At 38.8% G+C, this 13729-nt stretch overlaps 1 protein-coding gene across 1 annotated transcript in view; it reads left to right on the top strand.

Annotated features, from left to right (window-relative positions):
- The window catches only part of LOC100738909 (protein FAM228B), a 40750-nt gene that overhangs the window by 7367 nt on the left and 19654 nt on the right, over positions 1 to 13729 (top strand). The window contains exons 4-7 of the mRNA XM_085020132.1: positions 3680 to 3871; positions 4861 to 4941; positions 8087 to 8174; positions 8269 to 8425. Of these exons, the coding sequence (XP_084876258.1) occupies positions 3680 to 3871; positions 4861 to 4941; positions 8087 to 8174; positions 8269 to 8425 (518 nt within the window). The remainder of the gene's footprint in view (positions 1 to 3679; positions 3872 to 4860; positions 4942 to 8086; positions 8175 to 8268; positions 8426 to 13729) is intronic.

Here is a 13729-nt window from a genome sequence, read left to right as displayed (position 1 = left end):
ATCCTTCAACTTTACCAAATTCACTGATGAGCTCTAAGTTTTCAGGTAGCATTTTTAGGATTTTCTAGGTATAGTATCATGTCAACTGCAGTAATAATTTTACTTTTCTAATTTGGATTACTTTTATTTCTCTTTTTAAGATTGTTAGCAGTTGCCTTATAAATTGTGGTGATCTTCTTTTGGGTGCATATATTTTTGCAATTGTTATTCCTTCTTCCTGAATCGATCATTTGATCAATATGTAATGTCCTTTTTTGTCTAATATTCTTTTCTTTAAGGTTTATTTTGTCTGATATTAATATTGATACTCCAGCTTTCTTTTGATTTCCGTTTGCATGGAATATTTTCTTCTGTCCTCTAATTTTCAGTTTGTATGTGTCCCTAGAACTGAAGTGAGTCTCTTGAAGGCAGCATGTATATGGGTATTGTTTTTGTATCCATCAGCCAGTCTGTGTTTTTTTATTGGGGCATTTAGTACATTTACATTTATCTATTTTCTTATTGCCATTTTTAGCAGTTGTTTTGGATTTGTTTTTGTTGGTCTTTTTTATTCCCTTCTCTTGTTCTGTTCTCTTGTGGTTTGATGACTATCTTTAGTGTTGTGTTTGTATTGCTTTTTCTTATTTGTGTGTGTATCTATTGTGGATTTTTGGTTTGCAGTTACCATGAAGTTTCAATATAGGAATTTATATATATACAAGATTGATTTATGTTGTTGGTCTCTTAATTGCAAGTGTATCTCCAGTGTTTTGCATTTGTGCCCTCTTCACGAGTTCTGGTTTTGGTAACATATTTGTGTGTGGATGATTTCCTACCTTTACTATATGTATGCCTTACCTGTGAGCCTTGTCATTTGTAATATTTTTATTCTAGTTGTGGCCTTTTCTTTTCCACCTAGAGAAGTTCCTTTAGTATTTGTTGTAAAGCTGATTTAGTGGTGCTGAATTCTCTTAGTTTTTGCTCGTCTGTAAAGCTTTTGATTTCTCCTTCAAATCTGAATGAGAGCCTTGCTGGGTAGAGCAATCTTGGTTGGAGGTTTTTTTTTTCTTTCATCTTCTTAAGTATATCGTGCCACTGCCTTTTGGCCTGCAGAGTTTTTGTTGAGAAATCTGCCGATAACCTTACTGGGGTTCCCATGTATGTTTGTTTCTCTTCCATAGCTGCTTTCAATATTTTCTCTTTGTCTTTACTTTTAGTCAGTTTGACTAATATGTGTCTTAGGGTGTTCCTCTTTGGGTTTATTTTATATGGTACTTGTTGTGCTTCCTGGATCTGAATAAGTGATTCCTTTCCTCTGTTAGGGAAGTTTTCGGCTATTATCTCTTCAAATATTTTCTCTGGCCTTTCTCTCCTCCTCCTTTCACTCCCATGATACGGATGCTGGTGCATTTAACATTGTCCCAGAGTTCTCTTAGACTGTCTTCATTTCTTTTAAGTCTTTTTTCTCTTTTCTTTTCTGTGACAGTGATTTCCACTAGTCTTCCACCTCTCTTATTCATTCTTCTGCCTCCTGTATTCTGCTTTCAGTTGCTGAGTGAATTTTTTATTTCAGTTATTATATTTTCTATATCTGCTTACTTAATCCTCAAATCTTCTATTCTTTGCTCAGTGTTTCTTGTAATTTATCAATCTTTGCCTCCAGTTTATTTCAAAGATCTCGAAACATCTTTACTATCATTAGTCCAAAGTCTTTTTCATGGAGGCTGGTAATCTTCAGATCACTTAGCTGTTTTTCTGGTGTTTTTTCTTATTCCCTTATCTGAGTCATAATTCTCTGCCTTTCCATTTTTTTTTGTACTAATATTTTATTTATTTATTTTGCTTTTGAGGGCCACACTTGCGGCATATGGAGGTTCTCAAGATAGGGGTCAAATTGGAGCTACAGCTGCCAGCCTACACCACAGCCATAGCAACAAGGAATCCAAGCCATGTCTGTGACTTACAACACAGCTCACGGCAACACTGGATCCTTAACCCGCTGAGCGAGGCCAGGGATCAAACCTGCAACCTCATGGTTCCTAGAGAGAATCGTTTCTGCCATGCCCTGATGGGAACTCCAGGGTTGGTTTTTTTTTTTTTGTTTGTTTGTTTTTTTGTCTTTTTAGGGCCACGCCCATGGCATATGGAAGTTCTCAGGCTAGGGGTTGAATTAGAGGTGCAGTTGCTGGCCTATACCACAGCCACAGCAATGAGCTTGGATCACACGTTGCTGTGACCTAAACCACATCTCACAGCAACGCTGGATCCTTAACCCACTGAGGGAGGCCAGGTATTGAAATTGCATCCTCATGGATACTCCTCAGATTTGTTTCTACTGAGCCATGACGGGAACTCCTGATCTCAGGATTTTTATTTTTGTTTTTTTCATTTTAAATTTCATATTGTTGGTCCTAGTAATCACGTGATTTAATTAGCTAGGTGAAAAGTGTTTGAGAAGTTTTGGTGAGAATGCTTTAGTTTATAGCCTAATTTAGGCATTTTCTTTGCAAGCTACAAGTTGTACCAAGTTATGCTATGGTTCTGCCTTTTAACTCTTGTCTTTTTTTTTCTTAGTAGAATATTCTTCTTCCTTATTCTCTGTTATTCCTTCTTGTATTAGATAGTTCTATTCCTTTTTTTTTTTTTTTTTTTTTGCTTCTATGGGCCACACCTGTGTCGTGGAGGTTCCCAGGCTAGGGGTCAAATTGGAGCTGCAGTTGCCGGCCTATGCTACAGCCACAGCAACACAGGATCCAAGCTGCGTCTGTGACCTACACTGTAGCTCCCTGCAACACTGGATCCTTACCCCACTGAGTGAGGCCAGAGATTGAACCTGCATCCTTATAGATCCTAGTCAGATTTGTAACCCACTGAGTCATAACAGCAACTCCAACTTTAAGGCCCATCCCAAATGTTTATAAATTTAGAAATCTTTTTAAAATATTTAATTTTCCTATTGTGGTAAAATATATATATAACATAAAAATTTCTTTTTTAACCATTTTTGAATGTATATTTCAGTGACATTAATTACATTCATGTGATACGCAACCATTACCACTGTTTCCAACAGTTTTTCACACCCCAACCAAAACTTTGTACTTCCTAAGTAGTAACTCTCCATCCCTCCTTGTGGTAACCTCTTATTTATTTTCTGTCTCTATGAATTTGCCTATTTTAGGTAGTTCATATAAGTGGAATCCTACAACATTTGTCCTTTTGTATCTGGCATATTTCACTTAGCATATTGTTTTTAAGATTCATCCATGCTGTAGCATGTGTCAGAACTTCACCCCTTTTTTATGGCTGCATGATATTCAATTGAATGTATATGCTGTATTTTGTTTAAGCATCCCTCTGTTGATGGACAGTGAATTGTTTTCACCTCTTGGCTGTTCTGAACAATGATGCAGGGAACTGGTATACAAGTATCAGTTTGAGCCTCCTATATCTGTTGCTATATTGTTCCTGCTCCTTTGTTTTGTAGGTTTGTTTTATAGTTTCTCTTCCAGAGAGAGCAGGCATATCATCTCATTTATTTATTCTTTGTTTCCAGTGTTGTGTCACACAGCAGAAGCCAAATAAATGATGTAATTAATGAATGATTTTTTTCATGGGTTATTCTTATAAATGAAGTTTAAATTTTAGAATGAGGTAACTTTAAGATAATATATTTGCCTTTCCTATCACTGTTTACTAGGAACTAGATAAGTATTTAAAACATCATGAATTCTTAAATGCAAGAAGAAAAGAAATATTACACAAAAGATGGATTGACCATGTGGCAGATCCTCTCCAGAAGAAAATTATAGAAAAAGTTTGTTCACATAAGAAGATTAAAAAAAGGAGACAAGAGGAATTGGATGGTTTTTTAAAATATGTAAATAAAAAGGTACAATGAGATCACTTGATGCTTTTTTTAGTTGGTGTAAAAACTGTAGTTATCTTTATTTATAATCCTCCAAACAGCCTGCATATGTAAATGCAACTCCGTATATGTGTAGCACATACTTTTCCTTTTTTTTTTCTTGGCTGTGCCTAGGGCATTTGGAAGTTCCCAGGCAAGGGATCAAACTTGTGCTGCAGCAGTGACAATGCCAGGTCCTTAATGCCAGGCCACCAGGGCACTCCCTAGCACATAATGCTATTCTTAGATCCAGGGCATATGGATAGGATAGAAGGGAAAGTTTATGTCTGGATTTAAATGTGTACATTAGAATCATTTTTCTTTGTTTTACCCATGTAAGTGTTAATTTTATATACAAATTTAAAAATTTGGACTCTAGGTTCAAGACTTTTTATTTTTTAATTCTGGAACTTGATTATTTACAGAGCTATAAAATATTCCTATTCTCACATTTTTAAGAGATCTGATCCGTGATGTCTGAATAGTAAGAATCTAAAAACACATTCCCAAATCTTTTGGTTTTCAATATCCTTTATTAAAATCTTGAAAATTTTGGAGTTTTATAGTGCAGTGGATTAAGGACCTGGTGTTATCTCTGTGGCAGCGAAGGTTCAGTCCCTGGCCTGGTGCAGTGGGTTAAGGATCTGGCATTGCTGCAGCTGTGCTGCAGCTCACATTTGATCCCTAGCCTGAGAACTTCCATATGCCATGGGCATGGCCAAAATAAATAAATAAATAAATAAATAAATAAATAAAATCTTGCAAATTTTAATTTGACTTCTTCCATCACTCTAATATTTTTTTACTTAGATACATTAAATTTAATTTCCATTTGATCTCCCCTTTTGCGTTTGTCATTGATGCTATTTGGAAGCATTAGAGTGGAAATGTGTATTGGACTCTTAAGTCCTCTTATGCTCGAATTTAATTATGCACCTCTTGTTCTTATGTGTGGTTTTGTTTCCTTCTTATAGGGAAATGCATTTATAGAGCATTATGACCCAAAAGAATATGATCCTTTTTACATGAACAAAGAGGACCCGAATTTTCTGAAGGTAGATTTCTTTTTTTTCCTCTTCTCTCTCTCTTTTTTTTTTTTTTTTTTTTTTGTCTTTTTAGGGCCCCATCTGCAGCATATGGAGGTTCCCAGGCTAGGGGTCCAATTGGAGATATGGCTGCCAGCCTACATCACAGCCACAGCAACATCAGATCTGAGCCTCGTCTGCGATGTACACCACAGCTCAGGGCAATGCTGGATCCTTAACCCACTGAGTGAGGCCAGGGATCAAACCCGCAACCTCATGGTTCCTAGTCAAATTCGTTTCTGCTGCACCACAGCGGGAACTCCTGAAGGTAGATTTCTAATTTTAAATTTGGTATTAATGTGCTTTGGTTTTTGAGCAGTTCTAATATACAAATAGCCCTTTAGTGATTCCCTAAGAATGCAGTAACGTCCTAAGAATTGTGTCACATCCCCGTATCTTAGAAAGGAACAAAAAAGCCAAAGTCCAAAGTAACTTAAACCTCTGTAAAATTTGAAAATAGTGTGTAATAATTGGATAATAGCTAGTGTTTAAAAATTCCATAGACTTTTAAATGTGTTGTAAAAGTAATACATTTTTATGATTTATAAATGAGAAAGTCAATTTTTGAATTAAGAAGACTGCTCACAATTCCATTACGCAGAATGAACTCAAACATTTTTCTTTGTATCCTTTAAGACTTCTTTCTTTGTTTTTTGTTTTTTTTGTTTTTTTTTTTTGTTTTTTTTTTTTTTTGGCTGTGCCCACAGCATCTTCCCTGGCTGGGGATCTAACATGTGTCATAGCAGTGACCTGAGCCACTGCAGTGACAATGCCACATCCTTGTCCCATTGAGCCACATGGAAACGCCAAGACTTCTTTGTAAGTGTTTTTCCCCTTTTTTTATTTAACAAGAAGGGTAACATACCACACGTTAGGTTTTTAAAATTTGCTTTTTTTCCCCTCAGTACTTTATGATTTGCTTCTTTCTTTGTCAGTAAATGTACATATACAGTTTTAATCAATGCATGGTATTCTGTTATTAATCGTGGCTGTCTTGCATTGAGGGCTTAACCAAATGCTAAGATTTTTTTCATTGTAGTTCAACATTCACAGCAAATTTACAAGTAAGGCAAGTGAGCTACCAATAGGTTAAGTTACTTGTCCAATGTTACACAGCTCTAAATAGCAAAGTATAGGTGTGTTTGTTTGTTTTTTGTTTTGGGCCATGCTTGTGACATGGGGAAGCTCCCAGCCTAGGGACTGAACCCTCGCCATGCCACCAGCAGTGCACTACAAGAGAACTCCATTGTAGGTGTGTTTCTAACCACATGTAGTATTGTGCTGTACCATCTTTTTTTTTTTTTTTTTTTTTTAAGTTTCAACCTATTGAATCTCTAGATGGTTTTTGACCTATCCCTGTTATGAGTGACATGACGAACATTTCTTTTTTTTTTTTTTTTTTTTTTTTGTCTTTTTGCTATTTCTTTGGGCCGCTCCCGTGGCATATGGAGGTTCCCAGGCTAGGGGTCGAATCAGAGCTGTAGCTGCCAGCCTACGCCAGAGCCACAGCAACGCGGGATCCGAGCCACATCTACAACCTACACCACAGCTCATGGCAATGCCGGATCGTTAACCCACTGAGCAAGGGCAGGGACCGAACCTGCAACCTCATGGTTCCTAGTCGGATTTGTTAACCACTGCGCCACGACGGGAACTCCCGAACATTTATTTCTTAATTTTTTCCTTAGGGTAGGTTGCTAGTAGAATTGCTGGGTTAAAAGTTATGCAGGACTTTGGAGTTCCTGCTGTGGCACAACGGTATCAATGGCGTCTTGGGAGCACTGGAATGCAGGTTCCATTCCCAGCCCTGGCACAGTGGGTTGAGGATCCAGCGTGGCTGCAAATGCAGCTTAGGTCACAACTGCAGCCCCCATCTGACCCCTGGCCTGGGAACTCTGTGTACTGCAGGTTGGCCAAAAAAGAAAAAAAAAAGTTATGTATGATTTTGATTCATGTCACCAAATTGTCCTCCAGAATGATTATATGAACTTGTACACCCTCCAGAGAATCTATTTTTTCCCCACACTTTTGCTAATAGTGGGCATTATTAAACAACATAAAACAAAAAAAAAACCTGTCTTGAATCATAGACATTTTAAACTACTGGCAGTTGCAGGGTAAAGCAGGTCTTTAAAATATTTCCCCAAATTGGAGTATTATAGGTGAGAGTTAAACTGAGAGTTTAGTTTGAGCCTTAGACACACAAACTAGTAACACAGCTAGTAAATGTCAGAATTTGGGAATTGAAACCAGTTCCTTTTTTTGATACCAAAATTCCATTCTGTTCTTTCACCATGCTGCCTCTAAATAAAGCTGAAGGTCACTTCTTAAGGTAAGCTGAGTACATTGAGGTTATAGCAGCAATTCTCAAAATGAGGTAGATAGACCTTTGACAGCCCTAAAACTCTTGTAGCAGTCCATTGGGCCAAAAGTTTTCATGATGGTGCCACATATTATCTCCCTTTTACCAATGGATTTTTAATATAGCAGAGTTTGAATAATCCATTGATATGGTTTCAGATCCTACATTATAGATAAACTTTTAAGAAACTGCCACTTGTTGAGTTTGGGTATAGTATCTTAATAGAATATCCACAATGATCTGAAAAGGCTATTAAAACAAGAGCTAACCATGTTTCTTTGGCTGGAGGGCCTTGGCTAACAGATGTATTGGAGCTCTCTCGTCTCTTTGTGATGTGTTAAAATATATGTGTAATTAGATTGCCATTAGTTTGTAGAAACTATAATCTTTTTTTTTTTTTTGCCTTTTTTAGGGTCGCTCCCATGGCATATGGAGGTTCCCAGGCTGGGGGTCTAATCGGAGCTGTAGCTGCCGGCCTACGCTAGAGCCACAGCAATGTGGGATCCGAGCCATGCCTGCAACCCACACCACAGATCAGGGCAATGCTGGGTCCTTAACTGACTCAGCGAGGCCAGGGATCGAACCCACAACCTCGTGGTTCCTAGTCGAATTTGTTAATCACTGAGCCACGACAGGAACTCTGTAGAAACTATAATCTTGATTATTTTGGCATAAGAGCCATACATTGGTGCTTCGATTAGACTGAAAAAAAACCCCTGCAACCCAGTACTCAAAGAAGTGCTTTTCTTGTAGGTTATCATCCCACCTTTTCGTGACCCTTTGAAAAAGGCACAATATGATAAAGACGATGGGAAAAGAACTCTTCTTCAGTGCGAGACTGGTACTTAGTTTCTAATTGCTGTGTGGTTTCATAACCCTAGAGCAATGGGAGTTGTACTTATGGGTGCTAACTTAGGTTGCTAATCTTCCTGCAGGCAAAATATATGCAATGAAAGAATTTAAAGAGATTGAGAAGGCCAAACTACATTCCAGACTTCCAGGAATTTCTAATTCAAGGCACTTTATGACTCCAAATGAATGGCTTAAACTGCCTACAAACTACATAGAAAGTGAATTTTGTAAAAGGAGCAGGTAATGGTCAATATAAGAGAAATTATGGAACCTCTTGGAATTTGAAAGCTTTTTCTTGAGACAGTGATGTAAATTTTGTTATAATTAAGATTTTTTTAAATTCCATTTTTTAATGAGAAATCTACTTTAATTCTTGTCTTTGTTCCTCTGTATGTGATGTTTCTTTTTTCCTGCATACTTTCTAGATTTTGTCATTGGTTTTTATTAACTAGACAATGATGTGTTTAGGTGTTTTTTTCCCTTTCTTTCTGTTTATCCTACTTAGGGGTCTCTGAGATCCTGTATCTGTGGTTCGATGTCTTTCATTATTTGGGGGATAATTCTAGGCTGTTATCATTTAAAATATTTCTTTCTTTCTTTTATTATTATTATTATTATTATTATTGGCTTTTTAGGGCCACACTAGTGGTATGTGGAAGTCCCCAGGGTAGGGATCGAATTGGAGCTACAGCTTCCAGCCTTCACCACAGCCACAGCAATGTGGGATCTGAGCCATCTGCAACCTACACCATAGCTTATGGCAGCACTGGATCCCCAACCTACTGAGCGAGGCCAGGTATTGAACCTGCATCCTCATGCAGGTTTGGTTTCCAATGCACCACAGTGAGAACTCTTCAAATATTTCTTTTTTTTTCCCCCAAATATTTCTTTTTTTTTTGTCTTTTTTTTTTTTTTTTTTTGCTATTTCTTGGGCCGCTCCCTCGGCATATGGAGGTTCCCAGGCTAGGGGTCGAATCGGAGCCGTGGCCACCGGCCTACACCAGAGCCACAGCAACGCAGGATCCGAGCCGCGTCTGCGACCTACACCACACCTCACGGCAACGCCGGATGGTTAACCCACTGAGCAAGGGCAGGGACCGAACCCGCAACCTCATGGTTCCTAGTCGGATTCGTTAACCACTGTGCCACGACGGGAACTCCTCCCCAAATATTTCTTATGCTGTATTCTTTCTGTTGGTTTTTTTTCTTTTTTCTTTTGGTCTTTTTGCCTTTTTTCTAGGGCTGCTCCCATGGCACATGGAGGTTCCCAGGCTAGGGGTCTAATCAGAGCTATAGCTGCCAGCCTACGCCAGAGCCACAGCAATGCGGGATCCGAGCCACGTCTGCAACCTCATGGTTCCTAGTCAGATTTGTTAACCACTGAGCAACGATGGGAACTCCTGTGTTTTTTGCTTTTAATTGAATTATAGGTGATGTACAATATTAAGTTTCATTTATACAACACAGTGATTCACAATTTTTTTTGTTTTGTTTTCTTTTGAGGGCTGCACCCGCGGCATATGGAGATTCCCAGGCAAGGGGTCTAATTGGAACTGTAGCCACTGGCCTATACCACAGGTCACCACAACGCTGGACCCTTAATCCCCTGAGTGAGGCCAGGGATCAAACCCGAAACCTCATGGTTCCTAGTCAGATTTGTTTCTGCTGTGCCACAGTGGGAACTCCTGATTCATAATTTTTAAAGGTTATAGTCCATTTATAGTTATTATAAAATATTGGCTATATTCCCTATGCTGTACAATATAGCCCTGTAGCTTATTTATTTTACACATAGTAATTTTTACCTCTTAATCCCCTACTCCTAGCTTGCTCCTTCCCCTTCTCTCTCCCCAGTGGTAACCACTAGTTTTTTCTCTCTATCTGTGAGTCTGTTCCTTTTTGATAAATTCACTAGTTTGTTTATTTATTTATTTATTTATTTATTTATTTATTTATTTGTCTTTTAGCCATTTCTAGGGCCACTCCGAGGCATATGGAGGTTCCCAGGCTAGGGGTCAAATCGGAGCTGTAGCCGTCGGCCTACACCAGAGCCACAGCAACGCGGGATCCGAGCCATGTCTGTAACCTACACCACAGCTCATGGCAACGCTGGATCCTCAACCCACTGAGCAAGGGCAGGGACCAAACCCGCAACCTCATGGTTCCTAGTCGGATTCGTTAACTATTGTGCCATTACAGGAACTCCACTAGTTTATTTTTTAGATTCCACATTTAAATCATATACAATATTTGTCTTTCTCTGACTTGTTTCACTTAGTATAATACCTCTATGTTGCTACAAATGGAAAAATTTGGCTTTTTTATGGCTGAGTAGTATTGCATTGTGTGTGTATGTGTATCACGTCTTTATTCATTCATCTGTTGATACACACTTAGGTTGTTTCCACATGTTGGCCATTTTAAATAAAGCTGCTCTGATTATTGGAGTGCATGTATCTTTTCAAATTAGTGTTTTTGTTCTTTTCAGATAGATTCTCACAAGTGGAAATACTGAATAGTAGTTCTGTTTTTAGCTGCAGTCTTTTTTTTTTTTTTTCCCTTTCTGAGACTCCCAATTATATATATGTTAGACCATTTGATATCGTCCCTTAGCTCTTACTCTGTTGTTTGTTTTTTTCCTACTTGTATTTCAATTGGACAATTTCTAATGACCTTTTTTAAAAAATTATTATTAAAGTACAATTGATTGACAATGTTGTGCCAGTTTCTGCTGTATAGCAAAGTGACCCAGTCATATATCTAACTTATATATATGTACATTCGTTTTCTCATATCATCCCCCATCATGTTCTTTCCTGAGATATTGGATATAGTTCTTGTGCTATACAGTAGGACCTCATTGCCTTTTAATTCTAAATGTAATAGTCTGTTTTTCAAGTGAGTTGTTTTTTTGTCGTTGAGTTGTATGAATTTGTATCTTCTGACCTAGGTTTAAGAGTTTTTCTTCAGTTCCTGTCGTGGCTTAGTGTTTAACAAATCTGACTAGGAACCAAGAGGTTGCAGGTTCGATCCCTGGCCTTGCTCAGTGGGTTAAGGATCCGGCATTGCCGTGACCTGTGGTGTGGGTTGCAGACGTGGCTTGGATCCTGTGTTGCTGTGGCTGTGGTGTAGGCCAGAGGCTGCAGCTCCGATCAGACCCCTAGCCTGGGAACCTCCTTATGCTGTGGGTGCGACACTAGGAAAAACAAAAAAAAAAAAATTTTTTTTTTCCTCAGCTGTGTCCTGTCTACTAATCACCATCAAATGAGCCTTTCCTTACTGAAGAGCCCATCAGAGGAATTCTCCATCTGTGATGTGAAGATTTGTATTTCTAGTATTTCCATTTGATTTGTTTCACATATTTTACGTTTTTCTAAAATTTTCCATCTGCACATACATATTGTTCATCTTTCCACTAGAGTCTTTAACATATCAATCATTGTTATTTTCAATTCCTTATTTGAGAGTTCCAAAGGTGAGGTTATTCTGAATCTGGTTTTGCTGATTGTTTCATAATGTGTTATTTTGTCTTGCTTATTTGGGCATGTTTTTTTTGTAATTTTTTTTTTTTTTTTTTTTTTTTTTTTTTTGGCTTTTTAGGGTCGCACCCACAGCACATGAAAGTTCCTAGGCTAGGGGTCAAATCAGAGCTACAGCTGCCAGCCTACACCACAGCTACAGCAATGCCAGATCCAAGCCACATCTGCAGCCTGCATCACAGCTTACAGCAACACCATATCCTGGACGCACTGAGCATGGCCAGGGATCGGACCCGCATCCTCATGGATACTAGTTGGATTCATTTCTGCTGTGTCACAATGGGGACTCCCTGTTTTGTAATTTATTTTATTGAATACCAGGCAATACAGGTAGAACAGTGTAGACTTAATATTTATGCCTAGAATGTGTATATTCTGAATATTTGTGTCTAGAAAATGCCTGTTCTTCTGTCCAGCACTGGTGTGGAGAATTGAGCCTATCCAGTCAGAAACTGAGCTGGTTTTAGGTATTATTGCTGTTGTCACCTTCAGTGCACCATAGGCTTCAAATGCGTCTAATATTCGGCTGCTTTTACTGTGTGCTTAGGGTAGGGGCTGGGGTACCTGATGGGTTTTCTCAGGTGTTCCTGGGCCCCCCTCAGTTTTTGTTTATCGCTATAAGCCTGCATCGCAGAGGTGGAGGGAGTGAGGTCTCTCCATGCTCTTGCCTCACCCCAGAAGTATACTGCTGTTGCTCAAAGGAAGGGCGGAAGAATATTGTCTATTTTCTTTATCTAGCTTCAGTTTTAGGAAAACCCTATGTGCTTGGGCTTCAGGAGTAGGACTTTGTTAGGAGTTCTTTTCTCTTCTCCTTGTCATACCCAAACACTATCTTGTGTCTTTTGTGGTTCTTGGATGGTAGTTTCCTGCCCCTCTTTCAAGAGTACCAAACACCTGCTTGGTATAGTTACAGGATTCTGGGCACAAGGCAATTTCTTGTGCCTTCCCCTGGGACATAGGGTTTTTACTCCTATCCCTATCTTAGTAACCATGGAGCCTTAACTCTGTCCTGGGTGTGAGAAGATTTCCCATCCCTCCTCATAAGGTAGATTAGTTTTTCTTTTACTCCCCTCCCAGAAGCCCTAGATCTTTGCTTATTGTCCTGGAAGAAAAAGAGTTTGCTTCCCTTACTCCAGCAGCTTAAGGCTTTGCTTTGTAGTAGGGAAGGGTCCAGGGAAGTGCCAAGAGCATTGCATTTGTTTACCTAGCATTGTCACTCTCTTCCTGCACATCTTTGCCATTTATGGAGGTGGTCTCTGTTTTCTGGTCTGGGCCTAATCTTTCTTTCTTTTTTGGCCTTGCCCGTGACATGTGGAAGTTCCTGGTCAGGAATCGAATCCGCTCCAAAGCAGTGACCCAAGCTATACTAGCACTACGCAGTGACAATGCTGGATCCTTAACCCAGTAGGCCACCAGGGAACTCCCCAGTCTTTTTTGTTAGCACCTAGTGCAGGCCTATGGAAAAGAGCTTGCACAAGAAAGTAAACACTTCCTGTGTAACACTAGTAGCTATTCCAAAGTGACATGCTAGCCCACACTTGGCCTTTAACAATTCATGAAAATTTTAGGTCTAGTATCTTTGTTTTTGATTAATAGGCTTTATTATTATTTTTTTTTATTTTTTGGCCACACTGCAACATATGGAATTCGTCGTAGCTGTGGCAATGCCAGATCCTTTAACCCACTGTTCTGGGCTGGGGATTGAACCTGCATCCAGGTTCTGTTATTGTGCCACAGTGGGAATTCCTAATAATTTTTTTTTTAAGAGCAGTTTTAAAAATTTAAGTGGAAAGTGCAACAAATTTTCATAGATTCCATCCTCACCACTGCCCTGCTTCAGTTTCCTCTGTTAACATCTTGCATTAATGTGGTACATTTGTTATGTTTTATGAACCAATATTGGGTCACAAGTAGTTACATTATCACTAACTAAAGTCTGTAGAGTTTACTCTTGGTGAATAGTTACATGGATTTTGACAATTGCATAATGTCATGTATCTACCAT

The sequence above is a fragment of the Sus scrofa genome, chromosome 3, assembly GCF_054392235.1.
Source record: "Sus scrofa isolate SSC_HxYL_T2T_F1_AM1 chromosome 3, Sscrofa_HxYL_maternal_Yorkshire_Landrace_v2.0, whole genome shotgun sequence".
Taxonomy (NCBI): domain Eukaryota; kingdom Metazoa; phylum Chordata; class Mammalia; order Artiodactyla; family Suidae; genus Sus; species Sus scrofa.
Note: the sequence above shows the minus strand (reverse complement) of the source record. Positions and strands in the feature narration are given on the sequence as shown.